This window comes from Coturnix japonica, chromosome Z (assembly GCF_054131305.1).
Source record: "Coturnix japonica strain WE chromosome Z, WE-NBRP24, whole genome shotgun sequence".
NCBI classification, from domain to species: domain Eukaryota; kingdom Metazoa; phylum Chordata; class Aves; order Galliformes; family Phasianidae; genus Coturnix; species Coturnix japonica.
In genome coordinates this window covers 64,192,064-64,216,515 of record NC_140702.1, presented here as the reverse complement: position 1 = coordinate 64,216,515, position 24,452 = coordinate 64,192,064, and the positions used below count along the sequence as shown (strand labels likewise).

Here is a 24,452-nt window from a genome sequence, read left to right as displayed (position 1 = left end):
GCAAACAAAAGCAAAACAGATCAGCCAATCAAAAATAACAACAACAACCCCCCTATATATATATATGTATGCATACATACACACACATATATATGTATATACATGTAATAGTCAACCAGTGCAAGATATTTACACATAGGTGTTTAAAGCTTCTGTCAAGATAAGTTAATGAAGTTTTTATTCCAGTTATAAATCTAAATCTATAAAAGTTATAGATAAAAGCAATAGCTTTACTACAAAAAAACTCTTTATCAAGAGCTCAATACCAATCTTGATTTTAATGACTGAGAAAAAGAAGTAGCTATTTAAAAATGTGTTGGTCATACTTAATCTAAACCAAAAGCACAATCAGTTTGAAGTAGATATATCTACAATTTTTTACTATACAATTCAATAAAAATCAAATAATTTACTATTACTATTATATTTACTATTACTACATTAAAATTACCCAACTTATTCATAGAATTATTTTGAAGTTATATTGTCTAAGATGCAACCTTTTCAGACAATCTCCCCATAAAAGTTTGTGTGTAAGCTGGTCAGTCTCAGATACAAATATGAACTACGGGTATAAGGCTGTCACCTTAGTGACAGGCACAAAAAAAGTACACTCTATATGGTACTTGAGAGAAATATCTTACTTTCAGCTGAGATAAAGTTGTTTTTCTTCACTGTGTCTAGTGTGATGCTATGCTTTGCTTTAGGAGAACAGTGTTGATAACAAATCAATGTTTCAATTGCTGCTGACCAGTGTTTTAGAGAGCCAAGGAAATTTTGGTTTCTCAGATTCTTGTATTGTCCCATTAGTGAGAGGGGGGAAGTGGGGTGCCGGGAGAGGACAGAACGAGGACAGCTGACATAAACTGGGATATTCCATACCATGTGACATCATCCAGAAGGAAAGTTTGAAAAAGGGTGGGGAGTTCACTGGGTAGCCCCTGCTGCTTGGGGACTAGCTGGGCATTGGACAGCAGCTGGTGAGCAACTCTTTCTGCACCACACATTCATATATATATATACACACACACACACACACACACACACACACATATATATATATATATGTATAGATATATATATAAAATTATCATAACTGTTATTCTTTCCTTCTTTTTTTTCCTTTACCTTTTATCTTAGTAAATAGTTTCTATATCAACCCACAAGTTATGCTTCTTCCCCCTATTCTCTCTCCCATCCCTCTAGGAAGGGAGGGCAGTGAGCAAACAACTGTGTGGTACTTAACCACCTGTCAAGTTAAACCACAACTAGAAATTTCATTGATAGATCTGTAGAACGATGGTATTGCAACTGCTACAACATTACACTTATAAATTATATGCGCATAACACTGATATTCCTTGGCCTAACTTACCATGTTAAAAACTGTGATGTCCAGTATACAACACGCCAGAAAATTGGCATAATTCCATCGGGGATATAACTCCATGGTTTGAAACACTTTTGCTTGCTGTAATAACATAGGGAAACTTGTTAGTAGTTGTGAAGTCAAAAGTGTTGAAGTTTCATTACCCCCGCCCCCCCCACAACCTTCCCCCCCCCTCAATAAATTCCTCTATCTAGAAAAAATTTTGAAAATAGCAGAAGAAATAACACATACTTCTTAAGTAGTCAATTTCAACCACATCAGAAGAAAACAAACTGAATCCTGATTTAAAGTACATTTAATATTTAACTTATCAAAAACAACACATTTGGGCAAGATAGCTTTTAAAAAAAGGAACCTGCTCAAAGAGACAGTTTAGTAAGTAATTCAAGGCTTTAATTTTTCTTCTTGCACAGAAAGCACTTTCACCATACAAAAAAAATATATATATCTTCTGTAGACAGAAAAGCATTTAACTTCAGTTTACACAGCAGATTTTTCAAAAGTATCTAGGAGCACACCACCATGATATACTAAGAAGACCATTCAGTGGCAAAAAAGTATATTAGTTGTTTCTCCTACAACCCAGCTCAGCGTAGTCATCACATCTGTACAAACTGATTTTGTTGTACTTTTTGACAGGTACAATGAAGGTAGTGTTTGCTTCAGGAAACAAACGGAAAAAAAGCCACTGGAGCCTTTCTGACAGAGCAGAACAAATGATATGTTGTTCATCTACACCAAGATATTTGTGGTGTTCTTTTCCACACTCATCTGAGTAACTAAATAATGATGAGTCAAGGGGCAACTCCACCAGTTTAATAGGAGCACCTGTTGAGAAATAATTGATGTTTTCCAGAATCAAACTAGTTAAACCTGTGCTGTGAGGTGTTTTTTTCCTTTATGTATGCAGTCTAAATATTTTCAGAACTATCAAATTAAAATAGCATGACATTCAGTGTGACTATAGGTTTCAAACAAAATGTTAAGGTCTGATTACTGCTAACACTATCTAGCCAACCAAGTTAATATTTCTATTTTATAGTCTCAAGTCATATACTGTCTAACAGTTGTCAGCATATTCTGAAATTACAGGCAAGCCACAAGGTTATTAAAGTTTTCACATTGTGCATTTACCAAAATATGTTTAATTAACAAACACTGAGCAGTCTAAAACAAAAGGTAAAAAGCTGTGTTACTAAGCCTAGCATTTTACAGTGCTTTCAGAAATAACAATATCCTGGCAGTCTCTACTTTTGGAGAATAAATCTGGCACTACATTGCACATAATGGACACCTTGAATGTAAGTACACTGCACATATCTGCAAGATGTGGAACCAGCCAACTGAGGCAAAGCAGACACAGAAAGAGTCAACATACATCCATATTTCCCATCTCTAATTATTTCCTTCCTGCTAGGAGAGAGCAAATGAGCAGTTTCAGATTACTGATTTTTAATTTTTTAATTTTTTTATTTTTGTCAGGGAGGCTTGGACTGGACATTAGGAAAAACCTGATTACCACTAGAGTGATCAAACACTGGAACGGGTTTTCTAGTGATGTCTGCAATGCCCCATGCCTTTCTGTGTTGAAGAGGCATTTGAATAATGCCCTCAGCAGTACGCTTTAACTTTGGGTTAGCCCTAAAGTGGTCAGACAGCTGCACTCATCTTTGAGGATCATCTGAACTATTCCTACATTCAACTGAACTACTCTATTCCAACTTTAACCATTATATATGCACAATTATGCACAAAGAAAGCCATTAAATATTTCTTTAAGAAAAGCCTATTTGAAGAAAACTTACCTTGGAGCAAGAGTAACAAAAGAGCCATTACTTTCTGCGGGGCTGGAGTTAACAGCAAGCTTGCATCGATTATAAATGGTCTAAAAGACAATTGCTTTTATCAGTGATCAGGAAAAAAGTGCAACGTGTACTTAAAAACAACAAGTACCATTTTAAACACATTTCCTTTCCTCTGAATTTACTTTTGGGAGCAATTAAAGTAATAAACACTCAACATGCAGTCTACGTGCAGGAAAACAAGGTAAAATGCAAGTGTTTCTATGCTGCTGAAATAAATTTAAAAACTTCCATAAACAAAAAGTATTCTAAAACGTGAAAGATTTGTTGTCTTATGAGAGCAACAAAATTAACCATAACAGAGAAGTTGTCATGCAAAAAGTGATGTTCTAAGTTTAGAAAGACACTATTTGAGAACTTTATTTGCTGTTTTAGATAGAGTATTCTGCAAATACAACTTTAAAAACAAACAAAACAGATGCCTCATTTTACATCACAGTGGAAAGTCTTACAAACTTCTTACCGTACTGACATCCAAAGGCAGTATAAATACAATCAGAAAGCAGAGATACCAAGCCAGTAATGTTGCAATGATCACCAGCCTATGCTGTTTCTTGAAGTCTCCATATCGATGAAGTAGAAATAAGGCCAGAAAAAAGACAAACACAATCTCAAGGCCCAACGCTGCACCACTCATTATTGAAGGTTGACTCCAGGCACTCAGCACAGCTCACATAAAAATGTTGATCAGAACTGCAAGACAAGATGTCATTTAATTACATTAGAATCTCTCAGAGATACTAGGAAGAAACGAGTTTTCAGTTTATATTTTAAACTTACTAACAGGTTTTTCTGATTTCATTTAAAAACAGAGAACAAGATTTTCTGCAAGATGCTCTGAACTCCTCTGCATCTTTGTGGTCCAGAAGATGCTGAAATCATTTTCTATAGCCTGAAAGTCTATAACCAGAATGCGAGTAATTTGAATAAAGGAAAGGTTTAAAGTTAAACGTTTCCAAAAAGTTACTGAGAAACTTCTATTTAATGGGCTGTACATCAATTACAAATTTAAATTCCCTACTCAAGAGTTAATAGAGCGTAAAAACACAGCAAAGCTATTTGCAATGCAGCTCTTCTAAAATTTCATATGAGGCAATGTGTTTGCTAATTCACCTTCCTACTTTTCTTCTGCTCTTCTCCAGAAGAACACAGGTCTCCATTCATTATTAGACTTGCTATATTTTCTTTTCCTCTGGGATGACTTACTGTTACAGTCAAGACTGCTAAAAATCTTTGAAAGCTCGTCCTCGCACAGGCATGCTATTAAGCAAAAGACCAGTGAGCTGCACAAATCTGTTAGAGAAAATGTCACCACCTTGTTACATGGTTACTAAAATTGCTTCTGATCCTTAACACTTCATACAGTAAAATAAACAAAATGTTTACCCTGCTTAACTTGCTTTTCCATCAAAATGTTCTTCCCCATTTTGTTCCTTCTGCATTTAATTTCCAGATAGTGAAAGCAGCCTATTTACTTCATGACATCTGTTATACAGAGCACCCCATATTCTGAAAGTAGGCTGAATTGCCTTCTTGTATATTATGAAAGCTGTACACATTCATTTCCTATGTTCTGTCCACTTTTTTTAATAAGTTTACCAAATAATTGGTAATTTTATCAAGTCAAAACATCCCCCTACTATTTGCCTGTACTGCATTTAGGACGGCTAATTGGTAATCCACAAATTCAATATATCTAATCTACTTCTTGATAGCTCATTCTATGTATTCTATTGTACTATTCTCATTTCCTCAGAAAATGAAGTCTTTTACATTATAGCATAAGAGCAAATTCCACTAAAACAGAGCATTTCTTCCCCACTCAAAACCAGTTTAATTAAGGCAGAGCTGTCTGACAAATGCAGCTTTGGATGCCCATCATAGCCACACCTCATGCTATGCAATTAAAATTATACATCATACGCTCCATGAGTCATACCTATAGAACTTTTTACTACAGTCACACCTAAGGAGCTGCAATCAATACATAACATGAAAATTTTGTGTGTGAGATGACGCACTCAGTTCTTACCCAGAGATTTCAAAAATGTTATGAGCCTGTACTGAACACACTAAAATCAAGAGGGAATTCATAGTTTATAGCCTACAACAGAACAGAACCTGCACAGCTTCAATTCACTTTCAAAGATTTGGTTCAAAAACGATAAGACAGAAAATAGTAAAAAGTAGTTCTAGGGAAAAAATAAAATAAAATTTAAAAAGTCCTGCAAAGAGAGAAACACGTTTCTTGAGTGGAGCTCTTGCTGTGAACAAAATCTTCTTAGGAGGACAGCCATACCTGGGACCCTTGCTAATAGAATCAGGACTTAGAATATATTACTGTTTGCCTGTGGGAAACAGAATTTACCTCTGAAGCTGGCTGTTAGTTTACAGAAAGATGCTTGCCCACAATCATGTTTCTCAACTACTAGCACTCCCCTGAACCAGCTGGCTAAAATTCCTGAACCCTGGAGAATTTTCTCCCGAGATCAGCAAACTACTTCAGAAGAGCTCTTCCTGCTCTCACCTTTCTGTTAAGCAATTACACAATCACAGAATCACAGAATCACAGAATTGTAGGGGTTGGGAGGGACCTCTAGAGATCATCGAGTCCAACCCCCCTGCCAAAGCAGGCTCCCTACACCATGTCACACAGTTAGGCATCCAGGCGGGTCTTAAATATCTCCAGAGAAGGAGACTCCACCACCTCCCTGGGCAGCCTGTTCCAGTGCTCCGTCACCCTCACTGTAAAGAAGTTCTTGCGCACATTTGTGCGGAACTTCCTATTTTTCCTCTAATTACAAGAAGTAACAAACTTATCACTGAGAGGAAGAGTATCTATTGACACACTCCATCACTGTAGGATAAAGCACCCTCAACTTGTTGTAATTTAGATGGAAATCTGTTTTGTTTTAGACATGGACTAGAACCACGTGTTTTGAATCCTATGAATGGAAGAACCTGGGTATCCCCATACAGGACAGGAGTTTCAAAACTGCTACAGGAAATCTTTGAAGGTCCAAACACAGCTAAGGACTTAGCAAGAACACTAAAAGGGGCAGTTCACACTTTAATTACCTCAGAGACTCCCTACCACCATGTCTTAAATTACCTTGGCAGCCTGGAGACTGAAGAAGCCCAGGGGTACTTACATTACAAATGAACTAACTGCTCACTCAGCCTGGCACAGAAATTACGTGTTACTAGATGAAACAGCACAAAACAACCCAGTCGTTTCTTGAAGATTCTAAACAGCATTCAATTTTATAACAGAGGTAATCCAAGGCAGGGCTAATAATAGCAGTGCACATCTGTGAAGAAAGGCCCAGCAAAGAAGTTAATGAAGCGTGAAAGAGATGCTGTAAAGAACAACATCGAAGATAGCTGAAGCATACTGGAAAAAGCATCTGTGAAACAGCACCTCCCACCTCAAGCTGATTCCACAGCTCTGGAGCACAGCTAAGAAAGCTGCCACCTCCAGCACACTATCAGTGCTGAGTTCCATGGTGAGCTCTTGCCCTTATGGCAGCCATCTCCCAGCCGTCAACAAGGGTGTTCCAGCATATTTGGCAAAAGAAAAAGTGTCTGCCATAACACCTGTGACAGGGCTCTGATGCCTGCCCTACTCTGCTAAACTGTCTGGTAAGAATCCCAAAGACACACCTAAATCCTCTGCACCAATATAAGTGCTTAACCCTAAGCTTTAGAAACTTTCATCTTTAAAAAATAAAATGGAATATCTCATGTTTTATAAACACTAAAAGGAAGATAAGGTAACACCACGCTGAAAAACAACCCCTTCAGACACTTTCATACTCAGCTCTGCTCAGTCTGTTGTTTGTCTTTTTTTTTGTTTCCTCCCAGCTTCCATAGTACACACTGACCCTTGCACCACAGGGATCAGATAAGCAGATGACAGATGAAGAGCTTCTTAGCACTGACAAAACTACCAACAGAAAGAAACAGGCCTACAGCTGTCCATGAGAGCTGACCAGCTCAGTTACCCTACTGCACCACCCGGAAGAAATAATCTCTGAAATGAGCCAACAGGTGCAATCTGCATAGCTTTGTTCTTCCAAGAAACAGAGATCAAACCATGCACCAACTAGTATTGTATTAGCACCTGCAATTTTAATTATCTTGGAATGTACAGAATCACAGAATATCCTGAGTTAAAGGGATCCACGAGGATCATTGAGGCCAGCCCCTAGCTACGCACACAACCACCCAAAAACCAGACCATATGTCTGAGAGCATTGTCCAAACACTTCCTGAACTCTATCAAGCTTGATGTTGTTACTGATGCCCTGCAGAGCCTGCTCCTCTCCAGGAAGGGAGCTTACAAGCAAGAGAGGGACAAACTTTTTCCATGGTCCAATAGTGACCAGACAAGGGAGAATGGCTCTAAACTAATAGAGAAGAGATTTAGGTCAGATGTTAGGAGAAGATTCCTTGCTCAGAGGGTAGTAAGGTTATGGCACTGCTGCCCAGAGAGCTGTGGTGCCCCATCCATGGAGGTGCTCAAGACTGGACTACATAAGGCCCTGGAAAGCCTGAGCTGGTGAAGGCAACCAGCACATGGCAGGGGGATTAGAACTGGGTGAGCTATAATGCCCCTTACAACCCCTGCCTCTTTATGATTTTGTGATAATGTATGTAAACAAGATTTAAAACTAACTAAACATTTAGTCTTTGCATATGACACTCTGGAAATAGTAGCAGAGAGAACACGCAGCAGGGAGGCACTACGATGTATAATAAGAAAGCTGTGCAGCCGTAGGATGAACCCAGAACAAAACTTGTAATGTTGGCCTGCCTGGGGATGCTCACACAGAACAGGTGTCACTGAGGAGGTCTCCGTGTGGTTACAACCATAATGCTGCAGTGAGACAGACGGCCTGTTCAGAAAATCAGAACTGAAATCATGATGACGCCTTATTTATCCCTCCGGCCCCATGTGCCACGCGTCGCGGTGCTGCGGGCACGGCCCTGTGAGCACTGCGAGGAGCTGAGTGTGGGGCCGGATTCCACACAGCGCCGACACAGCCCGGCCGCGGAGCCCGGAGCGGAGACAGCGAAGTGCGCTCTGCAACACACAGCCCGTGTTCCTCGGGAGAAAATCAGACAACCGAAATGGGCTAAAGAGCCGAACAACAAGCGTCACATCCCGCCCTTCCTCAGCCCCCGGCGCAGCCCAGACACAGGAACTGTGGCCGGGCCCAGCCCGTCCGCGCTCCCCCCGCCCGTGACTCGGCGCTGCGGCCCGCGCCGCCCCTCACCGCGCTCAGCAGCCGCCGTCCCGCGGGGCTGGGCCGCCCTCCATGCTCGCTGCCACCTCTCCCCAAACGAGGCCTCAAACCGCCACACACACCGCACCGCCCGCCTCGCTCCTCGCCGCGGGGCCCGGCACCGCCGACATTTCCCGTCACCGCCGCCGCTGTCACCGCCCCCGGCCGGGAGGCGGGCACAGGATGCGGGGAGCGAACTACAACTCCCGGCAGCGCCCGCACGGCGGCTTCCGGCCGGCTGGGGATGCGCGGGACGGTGCGAGGCTGGCGGGCGGGCGCGCGGGCTGCAGGGCGCTGCGAGGAGCGGGGCTGTGCCGCTCAGCGGGGCTGTGCCGCTCTGCCATCCGCAGCCATGCTCAGGTACGGTGGAGCAGCACCCGCGGGGAGGGATAAATACGAACCGGGAGGAGGGATGGGGGTGTGTGCGTGTGGCTTGGCGCGGTATGGGGGCAGATTTGCTGTGGGGCGTGTGGCTCTGTGAGGAGCGCGGTCCGGCTCGCTGAGGCGCGCTGCTTCTCCACACGCTGCCCGCGCGCTGCTGGCGCCCAACGGCCGCGTGAGGCGGGATGAGAGCTGAGGGATCGCCCCGCTCTAATGGGGTTAAAGTTAAGCTTTTCTTAGTGGGTATTGTTGCATTAGTTGGGGATATGTGTTGTTAGCGAGACCTGCTCTCTGCTACGGGGCTCTCTGTACTTCGCGGCGGCTTCCAGAGAACGTGGCGGTGGTCTCGCAGAGCTCTGGTTCACCTGAGTCTTGCAATCCCTGCAGGAAACATCTCCAGGAGATCCCCTCCTCCGACAGCAACGTCTCCACTGGCTTCAGCTGGGACTGGGGTTCCAGCAAGGCCTCGGAGTTGCTGTCAGGCATGGGGGTGTCGGTGCTGAAGAAGGACAGGCTGGGCAATGAGAACACCCCGCAGGAGCCTCTGCTGCCGGCCTGCACACCCCACAAGCGGCTGAAGGTGAAGGAGAAGGAGTTCGTCATCGTGCGCAGACCTCGTCTGCTCCGAGAAGCAGAGCCAGGTACTGGTAGGCAGCCCTGCCTTCATTTACCCTGCTGAATTAACAGAAGTTATTGCTGTACCCATCCCCTGTATAACTTTGAAACTCAGGGACTTGAATTTTGTATATAGAAATCTTAAAACTGAGCCCTCCAGACTATGAGAATCCAGATGTGCATCTTTCACTTCAGGGTGCCAGGGAGCAGCCCCTCCACTCCATTGGGGTTGGACTGTAATGGGTGCAAGGGTCCCTACTGGAAAGAGGCTCTGGGCTGGCAGGGAAAGGATTCAGTCCTCAGAGCAGTGATGAATGAGCTCTGGGTCACAGGCAGCTGTTGGGAGCTCCAACATGTACAATTTTTTCCTGGGCAGACAGAAGCACTTGCACTGTATCTGCATGTGAGAATTTGGGGTTACGCACAGTAAACTTAAACAGATTCTGAGAGATGTTTTGAAGAGCATTTAGGGCCCTTCTTGGGGTGTAAGGTATGTTGCAAGGATGGGCATTTCAGCAGGGATGTATAGAGACAAGAAGTCCTGAGATGTCTGTCTAGAAAAGTCTTTCCCTTCCTGCACTTGGGGAAACATACAAGCCTTCGAATACAAATGAAATAGATGAAATGTTCTCATTTCCTGAAGTATATTTCTTAAAATGAAGGGGTGAAAGAGAGATGAGTAGTATGTAGAGTCCAGGGACGTACTGTAGTGGTCCTTCTGGCAACCAAACTGAATAAGGCATCAGCAGGCAAAAATAAGCCAGATTAAACTACAGCGTGTTCACTCTCCCTAAAGGTGTTTCTTGGGATGAACTTCCAGATGAACTTCTATTGGCAATCTTTGCATATCTGCCCTTGAATGACTTGCTGAAAGTTTCCATGGTTTGTAAGAGGTGGCATCGTCTGTCGTAAGTATTACTTCTCGTCACTTAATGCTAAGAAGAACTTTGCTTCCATAGGTTGATAAATGATTTGGTTTCCATCTAACGTGGTCAAGTGTAATTCAGTCTATTATATATTATAACTCAATTATTTTATCATTATGAAATTGTCCTGGGTGGTTTTTCTTCCTCAGTCTTTTTGGAGTCTGGAAAGTTTCTGTAGTTGTACACATAGGTGTGACTTTTCCTTGCTAATGAGCAAATTCTGCTCCCTAGGTTTGATGAATCTCTCTGGCAGACTCTTGATCTGAATTGCAGAAGTCTACTGCCGGGAGTTATTGGACAGTTGCTACCTGCAGGAGTTACTGTGTTCCGCTGCCCAAGATCTTGTATTGGGAATCCACTGTTTAAAACCATGAAGTAAGGCTTTCGCTGTGTACTGAGTCATGGAACTGTCTCAAATCTTCAGTGTTTCTCTGTTTTTTTCTTTTTTTTTTTTTTAACATCTTCACCAGTATTAGCGTTTGTCATCTCTGTGGAGTGTGGAATAGCTGATCAGTGGTTAGGCATTATATTGAAGTAAGAGCTGTATTCATCAGTCAGTTATTAAGAAATAAGCTAACATGGTATTTGGAAGTATACTTCCAGCACCATTGTGCTCTTGCAAGTTATTTCTTATAGAACCAAGAAATGTGAGCCTTGTCAGCATTTTTACATGTGAACCTCAAAAGTCAGTCTAGCTCCAGCAGGGTAGATTTGGAGATGTTGTGAATACCAGAAAGATAAAAGTTCTAGAGTTTTGGCTAGTGGGTTATTAGTACAGCCAGCAAGGATAACAGTCTACACAGTGTGCAGCTGAAATTCACAAATACAACTGCTCTCTATAAGCTTTGCACACTTGCTCAGTATTGCATGTATTTATGGTGTTTGAAATTTGTAGTTGCTTTTTTGGTACGGTTTTATTAACCATGCTTTCTCATCTCTTAGGCCTCTCAGAGTTCAACACATGGATTTGTCAAATTGCACAGTAGCTGTTGCAGATCTCCAGAGCATTCTTTGTCGTTGTGAGAGACTGGAGAACCTGAGCTTGGAGGGACTAGTGCTTTCTGATGATATCATTAAGTGAGTGAAATGTTTGGGGATGCTCTGGAAATAACTTACATTCAGTGCCATTCTTTTGTGCAGGCTAGGGACAGAATACAGTTGTTGCCCCCTGTGGGAGTTGTTTGAAATGGCCAGCTCTAGCCATTTAAAGGATTTAGCCGGCAGGTTGTACAAGCTGCCTTTTTCTCACCTGTCCAAGTGGGAAAGAAACACTGCTCTGGAACAGTTGTTTGTTGTTTATTTTTGTTTTTCTGAAATTTCTCAGGGTTCTTGGAAGCTTGAGAAACTGCTTATCTCTGTGGCAGTTGTGTCCTTTTACTGTTCCTGCTTGTGAGCTGCAGAGCAGAACTACTTTTATTTAGTGATTTCTATGCTCCCAGGGCACGTTCACGTTTAGTGTACATATTCTTTTGCATTTCAAGGAGTTCCAGCAACTCTTCTACCTGATGCTCTGTGTGCTTCTGTACCGTTTCTCATTTCTTTGTTGACCTTCACTGAAAAAAGTATCTGAAAAATTAGACTCCATCTAATTGAATCATATGATCATTTGAGTTGGAAGGGGCCTTTAGAGGTCATCTGGTCCAACTGCTCTGCAGTGAGCAGGGACATCTACAGCTACAACAGTGTGCTCAGAGCCCCATTCTGCCTGACCTTGAATGTCTGGAAGGATGGGGCATCCACTGCCTCTCTGGGCAACCTGTTCCAATGCTTCACTAGTAAGTGCTATAGGGAGATTGCTTAGTCTTTTGTAGAGGTAAAATGATTTTGAATAGGCCATGGTGTTTGTTCATTGAGATGTAACAAGAGAAGTTGAAGAGGAATTATTTCCTGTCTAGTTTGGCTTAGAAATACAAAAGCATGTCTGGACCAGTGCTTAAACAGACAAGTGTTCTTCATCAAGTTGTGCTGTGATGCAGCAGGAAGTTGAGATCCTTAGTGACTCTTTTAGTAGGTCAATTTACAAGAGATACAGTGTTGAACATGCAACAAACCTGTGCACAACATCTTCACTTTTAAACATTATCGTGTATCTTAGCAATAAAAGCGAAGTTCCAAGATTTTATCAGACTTCTCTTTTTTTTTCTCTTCTACAGGAGCATTGCTAAGAATCCTGGTCTGATACGACTGAATCTTTGTGGGTGCTCAGGATTTTCTGCAGAAGCCTTGGAGCTGATGTTAAGCAAATGTTCTATGTAAGACAAAAATAGTGTTTGCTATTCCTACTTACTCTTAACTTCTGAGAGGAATTGTCCTTTTTGTTTTTTTATAAGCATTCCAACTGTATTTGTCTGTCACTGTGTTTCTTATGTGGCTTATTATGTTCTCAAATGCTTAACTGATGGCTATTACCTGAATACTTATATAATTTCTTTCCATCAATCTATTTTCTTCTTTAATAGCAAAGAAATACTTCAGTAATTATTTGTGAGTCTCTTTAGTCATCCTTAAAGGAGGTCTTGGTTGGTTAAAAACCCATGTATATCCATTTGATTTTCTTAATGAAAGCAATATGTAATTCTCACAGTGTGAAAGCATACAAGTTTGTGGAAGATACCTGAGTGTGGAGTACAAGAGCTCCCCATGCAGTCAGAGAACAGTATGAATGGCAGAAAACATTGTGCCCTTCCATCCATGGTAGAACAGTTCTTCAGTATTTGATGCACCATGTTCAGATTGATGGGTCTAGTGATTAAACCAGCTGCTCTCAAAAGTCACTGAATTGAGCTTCAGTAGGTGTGGGATTTACACCCTGATCTCTTTGCTGACTTCCTGTGAGATGTTGGACAAGCTACTCAATTTGTTTCTGCAAAATACTATTTTTAATCAAACTGCAGTAGCCCAGTGGACAGACAAAACCTTAATCTTGCTCTGGGTAGTTAATACTTACTGCTGCTGGATCTGATTACTTGGATGCTGAGCTTCTTAAAGAAAGGCAGTATCTGTATAATGCACAGTGCGTAAAGATCAGGTCTGCCATCTGCTTAAAAAAGCAGTATTTTCAAATTTACATAACGAGCTAAAGGCTCTGGTCAGGCTGTTTACTGTGCCTTTGTCCTCAGGTTACATCTCTTGTAACTGCACACAAAACAGTACTATGACTGGTAATATGCTACTGAGTGTGTAGTTGAGGTAAGGTCACAACCTGGCCAGTGCATATATAAAACTATAAAGTATTTTATGATAACAGTGTAATTGGTCACCTGACCAATGCTAATAAGTGATAGTAGGAGATCTGTGTTTCTGCCTCTCAGTGTGAAGATCTGGTCAGTGGGAACAGGTTCATATCACCAACCAAATACAAGATGAAGTGTCTCCCCTTGACCATTTAACTTCCTACAGTGATTGTGAATCATTCTGATTGAAAGTGATCTTGAGAAGTTGCTTTGACTCTTTGCCCACAGCAGGTTCTAAACGCAGTTCTGGTTAGGACTTTGTCCAGCTGAGCTTTGGAAACCTACAAATTTCTTGCAGCCTATCTAGGCAACTTGCTTCAGTGCTTAATTATTGTCATAGAGAAACTCGTATTAATTAATACAGAAACTTGGTAGTAGATGTACCACAGTTTGAGTTCTTATGTATATGTAATACCATTGATACTTCTAAGGCTAAAACTTCCATTTCAGTTACTCTTCCAAACAGTTCTTTGTTTGTTTGTGTGTAGGTTGCAGGAGCTGAACTTGTCCTGGTGTGACTTCACAGCCACTCATGTCAGAACAGCAGTCAGTCACATTACTTCAAAAGTAACCCAACTGAACTTAAGTGGATACAGACAGAACCTACAAATATCAGGTAAATAGAAGCATGACTAATATTTATTCCACTAAGAAACAAAGCAGCAGGCTTTATATTTTCTTCTGATCAGTGTCCACTGTAAGTATTAGAAACACTGTGTGCTGAGACTGATTCTATGCTCTGCATAGCTTTATGTTTGCACTGTCAGAGAATCCTACTAATTTCTCCAGCTTAGCCACAAGGAATGAGATAATTTGTATGGTTACGTAGAACTCATTTCATCTTCACTTGAAGAGTGTAGCCTGCAAGCAGGATAGATTGAATGGACCTCATGTTCAGCTGTGAGTCAGCCTTTCTGATACTGTGGGAGGGAGCTTAGTTTTTGGAGCATTCTTAATATAAGGCTTCTGCTGTTGTGGCTGCTGTAAAGGTCATTCAAAAACAGTAAGCCTAATAACTACTTAGGTTCTGCACCAGTGTAATATCCTACAAATAATACATTACAGATCCTACAGTTAATTCAGAAGGCAAATAATATCAATATGTGTGGTATTGAAAGCATCTATGTCTTAACTGAAAGATGGGCTGATTGTGACCTCTTTTCAGATGTTAAAACGTTGGTGGAAAGATGTCCTTTCCTTGTGCACTTAGATCTAAGGTAAGAACTCCTGTGCAGGCAGTCCTCAAGTCCTTATGGTGCAGGGGGTTGGTAACGATACTGCTCTGAATAACCGTATAGCAGTAATTAATAGCTGAGTAGGATTGCACAGCCAGAAGTTGCTTCCTAGGTTAAACTTAGAAAAAAAAATACTATCTGTTTTGACTTAGTCTGGAGAGAGTAACTAACTTAAACTTTTTTTTTAACTCAGTGTAAATAGTATGTACATAAAGGATTTGTTCACTAATAAATGATAGCAGTCAACAGGTAAAAAAAAAAAAAAAAAGGAAGCATTTGGACATGCAAAGCTAAGGAGCTTATAGTAACCTAGTGAGAATTTCTTTCAGCTCTCGTACTACATGGCCACAGAATTGTTTTGATTTTATTTAAAAATATATATATATATTCAAATTTCACTCTAAGGTAACTACTTTTTCTTGTTATGACTTCTGCTGAAGAAAACCTACCTGCAGAGAATCTCTGCTTCATTTGCCCTTCAAGTGCTCTAATGGCAGAAAAACAAATTGATGTTTATTATACTTCTCAGCTTGAGAAATTTGAAATCAAATTTACTTCTGTTTTACAATTAAAGGATAATTTCTAATTAATATACTCTCGTACAGTGACAGTGTGATGTTGAAGCCGGAGTGTTTCCAGTATTTTCATCGACTCATCTTTCTGCAACATCTCTGTCTTAGCCGATGCTACCAAATATCACCTGCTGCCTTAGTGTAAGTAATCCCTAATTGCCCTTGGTTTACTAATTCAGAGGATCAATAATTCTAAACTTGTTTTATTTTAGGCTTAAGAAGTACAAATACTGTTTTGATAAACTTACTGGTACAAACTAGGAGTAAAATAATGGGGAGACTAGCGTGCCTTATGTCTCTGTTTAAAAGCATTACTTTGCCAGCCCTGTCAGTCTCAGTATCTGTCAGCATTAGGCTTTTAATTGTGTGGCAATAACTTACTTTCAGAAATGTTAACAGAATGGACAGTACTTGCTGACCACTGTCAGAATCTGTGTATAACTTTCCTTTCTCTACACCTGCATCAGTTATTGGTTAGCACCGAAGCACAGCACAGTTATTTGCTTGAGGGCATTTTTTTCTGCCTTCCGTTATTACAACTATTCAGCTCTATCCTGTTTTGTGTCTCAAAAAGTGTGCCCTCAAGTAAGAAACCAAAGCCTTTAGCCTAAAAAATTGAGTAAAAGCATGTATATCTAGTTTGGATGTAGACTGCAAAAAATGCCTTCAGTATAATGATTAACTTCTCCCTGTTTTCTTTCTTTCTAGAGATCTTGGTGAAATTCCAACGTTAAAGACTCTTCAGGTATTTGGAATAGTGTCTGATAGCTCCCTGCAGGTCCTCAAGGAGACACTTCCTAACGTGAAGATCAATTGTTCACATTTCACAACTATTGCAAGGCCAACTGTTGGCAGTAGAAGGAACCATGAAATTTGGGGTATCAAATGCAGATTGTCACTGAGAAACTGTATTGGCTAACGGTCTTGTATGGTGGATGCCGTGGATGCACTGTGTAGTGAAGGTCCTTGAGAAGCAGAAAGTCAGAGCACATCCAATCATAGTTGCGTTTTTATAAAGTATCGTATCTTGGTCTTGTGCCGTAACGTAGTTCTATAAATACGTTTATATTCTTTAAAAAAAAGAAAAAGAAAAAAAAAAAGCCTTTAGAAATCTGGCAATCTGTGAGCAATTATAGGAACTTAAAAGAAAAAAACAAAACCTTTTTGTTTTAGGAAAACAACAAAAAACCTTTTTGTTTTAGGAGAGCTACTTTAAAAAAAAAAAAAATTGTGAAACAATCACTGTCATGAAACTGTTACAACCTTTATGAACTGCTGCAAGTTCTGATGCAGCGGTGGTTGTACTGCGGTGCTGTAAAGGTGCTTTCGATTAACTCTTCCAGCTCTGCAACTCCTGGAAAATTCAGTGCAGACACTAGATGTCTCCTGAATGGATTCTGCTGGTCTAGAGTTTACCAAACTCAAATCAGGTACTGCTGTCAGAACAATTAAAATTATTAACTGAGTGACATCTGTACTAAGATGTGAAGCTATCCTGTTTGGGAGAGGGACAGAGAAGTGAGTCTGAATTCACTGAATATGGAAACAGTAAGGAAGCATTGGAATGGAGGTCTACAGGAAAGCACTTAAGAGCTCAATGCTGTATGAATAAGAAGCAATAATAATTGAGTTGCTGTGAAGTTTTTCAACAGGACTCCATGTTGCTTTTCTGTGCTTAAGTGAGCTTAAATTAGGAGCATAATCTCAAAACTTCTTACACAGGGTCTCTGAGCTGTATGTAGTATATTGGAAAAAGTGCTTGCAGGAGCAAGTATCTTGGTTCTGAAACTGAGCAGCAACAAACTGGGGCTGCACTGTAAGAATTTTGAGAGGAGCTCCTTTGGGGCTATTAAGAGACATCCATTTCTCTTTCAGCTTAAGTTTCTAGTATTTAACTTCCTGTATCTTTCAACACTAACAGGAGGAGTTTACATTGTCACAAAAAAAGCTGAATAACTAACAAAAAAAGCAAAAAAAATACCCAAAAAACCCAACCAAACTAAGACCAGGGACATGTAGTGAGCCCACACCTCTGGGGGAAGGGACCTGGCTCAGGCTACTCCCACCCCCAGTCCAGCTGGGGGCTGGGCATGTTCCAGGGACGAGGGTAAGCATTATCTGAAGAGTCTCTTAGCACAAAACTTGCAAGCAGTGAGCAACAGTAGGGGATATACCATTGTGGTAAATGGGCTGTTGCATAGGCATAGTGTCTTCCAAAGTCAGTCCAAAGATAAAAAGCTCAGTAATAAGTACACACAGTTCACTGTGTAGTGTGGAAAATTGCTTATTTGCATTCATGCCTTAAGTTACTTTAAACGTTTACTTCAAGAGGAAAGGTGTATCTATTTGTAATTCTCTCTCTGTGTAATGTAACCCCATGAAACTTTTTTGCATTTAATAAAGAGCTAAGGAATTGCTATATTGTACAGAATGACTAGTGATTTGCCACCCATGTTTTGGTGTGACTAAAAAAGCAGGAACTTGTTCAATCAGTGCCTGACCAACTGTGATTTACATGACAGGGTATCATCATGTCATGCTTAGTACATGAAAGCAAGCACATTAAACATGCACACACACACACACACGTATATATTTAAGTTGAAATCAGGCCTGGGACAGCTTCAAGCATCTATTAAACTTTTAATTTTATTACATAATGTATAAACTTTAAAAAAAAAAAAAAAAAGCAAAGATGACATGTTTAGTATAGCAGAACACAAGTGTGGACAGGCACTAAAAGATGACACCATGGATTTGATTTGATTCAGCAGGTAGAAGAGTTCAGTGCCAGTCCAGGCCAATTAAATCAGTGTTACACCAATACTCAGCCCTGTCACAGAACACTGTCTACAAGGTAAGTTGTCTGTACTGCTTTCCTTTGTAACAAAGGATTTTACAATTCTTTAATAAAAAAGGTAGCTGCTTACTGATTATCTATTATAGATCTCTCACCCATCCTTGTTATTTAAATCAAGCATTCACCAGTAAATGCTATAACACAAGTGCAATTAAAATACAGACAGAACCAGTAGAGGCCACTCATGAGTAGGTCAGATTTACATTTTGCTAAGTAACAGTCAGGAACTTAACTGTGAAATGTAAACCCTACATCAGATTATGCTTTGGGTCCACAGAACTGGAAAGCTTTGTGTTTTAGTCCCAACATTCAGAATAAGAGCATCTTTATCAGGAATACAACTGACCCAGGATAATCTGTCTTTAAAACATGACAGCTAAAATGACTCTGAATAACTAGCATGTAGGAGCTCTGCCAGGAATTGTTATCGATTCAGCTACACTGAATGCCTAAATAAGATTTTAATCTCAAAGTTGCTGGCAAAGTCCTAAGAAGTTGTAAATTAATGTTACTGGCATTGTTTTTTGAATCTAAACACCATGTTGACAAGCATACTGGATAAAAGGCACATAGGGCCATCCCTGATGGGCTATGAAGGGATTAGGAGCAACTAAAACTTTATTCTCTGCAGCCAGTGTTTTAAAGTCTTATATCTTGACACTTAGATCAATGTTGCATACTACTTTAGATATCAAGAGCCTCACTCTGATACTTTTGAAAGAATATTTGGTTGTTTTGCTTTTCCTTTTCTGGTCTGCAGTCCAGATAACTCAAGATCAGGTGAATAAATTGGTCTACGGCACACTTAAAGGTGAAATGTGCACAACACAGCAATAACTTATTTTAACAAGTTCCATCCATACCAGGTTCTTCTTAGAACTGAAACCCGTTTCTAAATTCTAAGTGAATACAAAAACTAACACAGTGTAAGGGAAAAATCCTTTATACGCTTCCTACACCTACAGAATCAAGTTTATATTTTGTGATTGGCAATAAATACATTGATTGGCCACACCGGAGAACATCCCCATTAAAACTGAGAACATCTATCACAGAAGTCTCTTCATTCAAAAGTAGTTTGAAAAAAAAACTCACTTTTGGAAATAGATTTTTTCCTGGTAGACAGGAAAAAGGAATTTGTTTTCAAGTCATGTTTCAGAAGAGTTCCTGCTGTAGAAATCTTCGTCTTGTCAAATTCTGCCCTGTCATCTACGCATCCATCAGCACAGATTTCCAAAGGCAAAGTTCACAGTTTCTCTAAAACAGTATCTGAAGTCACCTCCTCTCCTACAACCTGTTGTTATGCAACCAACAACCAGAGGCACATAAAATTATGCTGTCAGTTCGGTATCAGTTAGAACTCAGCATAATTTTTGTGGGGAAAGTAATAGGGTAACGTGTAAGTGTTATTTGCACTCTGACTACAAGGCCTGCTCCAAAAGTAAGGCCTCCTCTTTCATTACATTGGCCTGTTGTGTTAGAAGCAGATGGTGGTAGGGCTGTGCAGGAGGAACCTTCCCACCAATACCCCATTGCGTGTTGTTGCCATGTGACAGATGGCAGCAGGGGTCAGTCTGACATGGAAGTGCAGGAGAAGCAAAGGTACACAACTCAAATGGCACCCACTGACATTCAGTGACACTTGGTGAGTGTTGAAGGAGAACATGCAGTGGATGTGAGCACAGTGTGGTGAGCAGCGTGTTTCAGCAGCGGCTGCAGTGACAGTGGGTCATCTCCATGGGTGCAGTTCTATGAGCAGGCTCACATTCACTGCTCATCACTGGTGGTGACTGCCGATGATAAACTGTTCTATAGCTGAGAATCTAGCACTATCAAAAAGTGTTGTGCTCTTTATACCGTTGTTTCCACAGAAGCCTATGTAGAAGGACTCAGCTGAGCTCATTTCATTCTTCTGCAGCTGTAAAGAAACTTGGAGCCTGAAGTTCCAAATCATTCAACTTCAGGTCCGTATCTTTCTTTATGGTAACTAACTGCACACACTGTGACTGCACACACACAAACCAGGTACTCCATTCAGTGAGGGGAGATGTCGTATGCATGTTTTCTATATCGTATTCATAGTAAAGGGCTCAATAGAAGCCTTAAGTTTCAAGTCTTTATCTACTCAAAGAGCAAAGGTAGGAGCTACCTCACTGAAGATATGAAAGAGCTGGAAATTAAACCAGGCTTTCACTTTTGATGTGAATCTACAACGTAGAAAAAAATACTGGATGAGCCAAAAAATTTGCCATGAATTGTATGAAACTACAAAGTTGTAAAATTGTTGAAAAGCATACAAAAGATTTGTATTTCTACTCTGTCAACATCAGAAGTTACCAAAATCTATACATCCTTGCACCAAATCTCTACATTTTGACAGATTTTCTATAAAAGTGGGTGAATGAAGATATATATATATATATATATTTAACCAGTCCCACACTTATTAAAAAACTGTACATCTGAATTTTTAATGCTACTGACTTAGTGCTTAAACCCTCTACCCCTGGTTTAAAAAGATGTTCTTTCACATTTGCCATACAGGTTAAAAAATGTCAATTTGCACTGAACTTAGAGGTAAGACTTCAGATAAATTTCTTATATACCAGATGCAAAAAGAGCATAAATAGGCATCCAAGATATCCCCAACCCAAGGAATGAAAAGCACCTCAGTTTTCCTCCAATTTCTCATACAACCAAAAAAAGCCAACTTCCCACTTAATGCAGCATTATCATGTGCTGTCCTCCTCCAGGAGTTCTCTCTCTGGATCCAGAACTGCTTCAGCAGAAGACACTGGGTTCCTTTCATTCTTCTAGCAACACAGTGCACAGTGCATCCTCCTTATCGATCAATATTGAAGCTATCGCGCCATCATTGAACTCAAATGATGTTCCTCCATCTACAACCATACATGCGTCCCAACAACGAGAACGGACACAAACTCTGCCAACAAAAAAAAGGAAACATTTTAGGAGTGAGGTGGTTCACGGAAGCACTGACTTACCTGAACAGAGACTGTTTCTTCAGTTTCTTTTTGTGGGCCAGTACATGCTGAATCACGCAGGAGCATATGTAGTAATACCAAAGCAGAGGGGATCAGAGGACCTACTCAAATGCAGGCTGTTACTCCAAGAGTCTGAAGGCTCTTATAATACTACACCTGATAATGAAACTAGTTCATGTGCATTTTTAAACAAAGCTACTGATGATCCCATTTAATAAAGATTTGCCTAATCTTTCATAGAAATGAAGTTTTATATAATTTAGCATGATTTCAATGTATTGGCCTTCAAGTGGAATATGCATTTACAACTAGCAGTGTCTGAAATTCAGATACTCTGGATATTACCATATTCTGTTATGCTATAAGAGTCATTCACAGAAAAGGTAAAGTCATTTCAAACGTGAGGCTGAAGATAAGAATGCTTGTCACACAACTTAAGTAGGTATGGCAGCAATTTCCTTTTAATATTTAAGGGTCTGGCTAGTATGCAGTCTGGTTAATAGAAAAATCTTGCTTATAAATTTTAAGGCAGCTCTTCTGCAGCTGGTCCAGGCAGGATATAGTCACTAACCATCTTCTTCACTTATTGTTATAAGTGAAATTAACACCTATCAAGATTTTTTCTTTCAAATATATAGCAAATAAGAATACTCTCTTTAATACTGTTCTCAACATTTTATTTTTTTTTTTCATGTTGCCAGATGGGAACCAGGAGTGATTTCAGAAAAGCTGCAAGACTGCAGCCTTACGTAGATGTGCCTGACTGTTCCTGACCTAAGCCTTGGTCTAGACATGTTCTGATCTCCAAGATTTAATCAGCAATTACTCCTGTGACTTAAATCTTCATGAAGACTCATCTTTCACACAGATGAAAAACTTGGAAGCGTGGCCAAGTGTCAAACCTTAGCCAGTCGCTGCCAAGTGTGAAGCCTGGGGGCACATTCCTCCATTTCACTCTAGACAGCTAAAGTATCTCAGGAAAGAGAAAGAACAGCAATAGCAAGATTTTTAGCTCCAAGAGCAAATGACAAACCATGAGAGGCAGCAAAAACTACTTCAAAGAGGAAAAATGGACAGATATCCTTCATAGGTATGTAGACTTTTTTTTTACTGCAGGAGAGTTTCTGTAAAATATCCCATGTTGACAGGACAGGAATTGATCTTGAGGCACTTACAGATGAAAATTCAGTTATTTATTTCTATTTTAAAGTCAACTCTTCGAGCTTCTCAAGGTTTGCTCAACCTGGAAACCTCTCATATCAAAATGACTAAGAAGCAGTAAACATTTAAGACATTATAGTTATACTTCTTTGTCATAAAATGTTGCAACATGGTTGTGGCTCAAAAGGAGAATTCAGGTCTCCAAAGTCAAACTCCTTTGTTTTGACACAGGAGGTTGAATTAACATTTGGTTGATATTGACACTCTGTATCGTTCTCAGCATAGTTATTCTAAAGGTACAATAACAGTTGCATATGTTTTTATTTATTTAACTATAGTGTGTTCCATTAAAAGTGCTCTATGTTAAAATGACTAAATTACAGAACAGTTTAGTTTGGAAGAACATCTAGTCCACAGCCTTCAACTCAAAGCAGGCCTTTCTTCAATGACAGATTATGTTGCTTTTGGTCTTGCCTTCTCAAGTGTGGACTGTTCCAAGTCTCTCAGCAACCTATTCTACTGTCAAACCATTCTCAGTGAAAAAATATTTCCTTATCAGAATTCTATAACATATAGGTCATGACTGTTGCCTCTTTCTCCTCTGCTCTGAAGAGTCTTTCTGCTCTGTAACTCGAAGACAGTAACTGTATCCCACTGCTTAGTCTTGTCTTCTTCAAGAAGAAGACAAGACTAAGAAATAAGGGGGTAAAGAAATACCTTTTGACTCCTTCCCATAAGTACCATGTGTTTGAGCCCCATAATACTCTTAGGGACCCATCCCTGAATTCACTTGTTTGTCAGTGCCTGTCTCACAGTGAGGGCAATGGTATATGTGCTAAACTGAGCACAGTGCGATTCTTTTATTCTGTAAGACCATGTGTGGCTCAGATGTTATGGAAGCATCATGCAGCTTGGAAACGTTTTCTTCCTGTTCTTACTAGAACCATACTTAAGCCACCCAGAACACAAGCTGGTAGTTGAAACACTTCAAGAAAACTCCTGGGTTACCTACACACAGAAAATAAACAGAATTGGAAAAGTCTTCAGTAGCTGCTACAATCAATGCTTACTTTGAAGAGAAGCCACGCTGCCGACTGCTTGAGAAAACTCTGTTTACAATAGGTTCTCGAACACTGAAAAACATCTTTGGTTCTTCTGGACTATACTGCAGGGATTCATTGTAATCGTTTGTCACTGTAAATAGAAATCAGCCATTAGTTTCTGTAGGTAGAATTGTTTTTAGAAAAACACATTCGTCTGGGAAAGAGCAGCTTCCCTACTTGGAAATAACACTGAGTCTTTCCAGGTGTTTGATAGCCTTCACCTTTCAGGTGATTCTACATGACAGTTCACTTCAGCTCTATTCCATGACCTACGTTCACTAACTCTTCAGTAACAATTAAGCATTTGCTCGTTCAAGTCTTAGGACAACTGAAATTCTCATGAAGATCTACACATACTCAAGTGTAAATTAATGATTACATTTCAAGTCAGAAGTTTTTTCCACCAAATACATGTAAATATTATTTCTGAGAAAGATTAAAAAGGAAAAACTTCTTTATCTTGACGGTGACAGAGCACAGGATCAAGCAGCCAGAGAGGTTGTGGAGTCCCCTTCTCTGGAACAACAGACCTGGATGCTTTCCTATGCAATCTGCTCTACAGAACCTGCATTAGCACAGGAGTTGGGACTACGTGACCTCCAGACCTCCCTTCTAACAGCGACAATTCTCTGATTCAGTAACATTGCAAGAGCACTAAAACAGCTGAAGTGCTGAGAATATAAAAATAAACTGGACAACATTATGATATCTTAAAGAAATCTTGCCTTTTTCACTAACCTTTTTGTACTATTCCTGTGTTCAGCGGCATATTCAAACTTCCATGCTTTTTAGCTGTTGGAACAAGATTAAGAAGAGCACCA

General features: G+C 40.3%; 3 protein-coding genes across 7 annotated transcripts in view; 1 reads left to right on the top strand and 2 right to left on the bottom strand.

Annotated features, from left to right (window-relative positions):
* Nucleotides 1-8,694, bottom strand: part of LMBRD2 (LMBR1 domain containing 2) — a 31,823-nt gene extending 23,129 nt beyond the window's left edge. For all 3 annotated transcript variants that reach the window (XR_014939730.1, XR_001551905.3, XM_015848478.3), the window contains exons 1-4: nt 8,532-8,694; nt 3,716-3,945; nt 3,196-3,275; nt 1,376-1,471 (exon numbers count right to left, since the gene is read on the bottom strand). Coding sequence is in view for 1 of the 3 variants with exons in the window: in XM_015848478.3 (XP_015703964.1) it covers nt 1,376-1,471; nt 3,196-3,275; nt 3,716-3,889 (350 nt within the window). In the remaining 2 variants the exon portion in view is untranslated. The remainder of the gene's footprint in view (nt 1-1,375; nt 1,472-3,195; nt 3,276-3,715; nt 3,946-8,531) is intronic.
* Nucleotides 8,695-8,786: 92 nt separating this feature from the next.
* Nucleotides 8,787-17,928, top strand: SKP2 (S-phase kinase associated protein 2). The gene is made up of 10 exons (XM_032441434.2): nt 8,787-8,900; nt 9,309-9,562; nt 10,333-10,444; nt 10,694-10,837; nt 11,405-11,539; nt 12,616-12,714; nt 14,184-14,311; nt 14,861-14,912; nt 15,536-15,643; nt 16,211-17,928. The coding sequence occupies exons 1-10, from the start codon at nt 8,893-8,895 to the stop codon at nt 16,419-16,421; spliced, it is 1,251 nt and encodes a 416-aa protein (XP_032297325.2). The 5' UTR covers nt 8,787-8,892; the 3' UTR covers nt 16,422-17,928.
* A 197-nt stretch (nt 17,929-18,125) lies between these two features.
* Nucleotides 18,126-24,452, bottom strand: part of NADK2 (NAD kinase 2, mitochondrial) — a 30,222-nt gene continuing 23,895 nt past the window's right edge. For 2 of the 3 annotated variants that reach the window (XM_015848481.3, XM_015848479.3), the window contains exons 10-12: nt 24,370-24,423; nt 23,599-23,722; nt 18,126-21,306 (exon numbers count right to left, since the gene is read on the bottom strand). In XM_015848481.3, coding sequence (XP_015703967.1) covers nt 21,168-21,306; nt 23,599-23,722; nt 24,370-24,423 — 317 coding nt within the window. In that variant the 3' untranslated portion in view covers nt 18,126-21,167. Of the gene's footprint in view, nt 21,469-23,598; nt 23,723-24,369; nt 24,424-24,452 lie in introns of all 3 variants that reach the window. The other variant, XM_015848480.3, reaches the window with a different exon arrangement.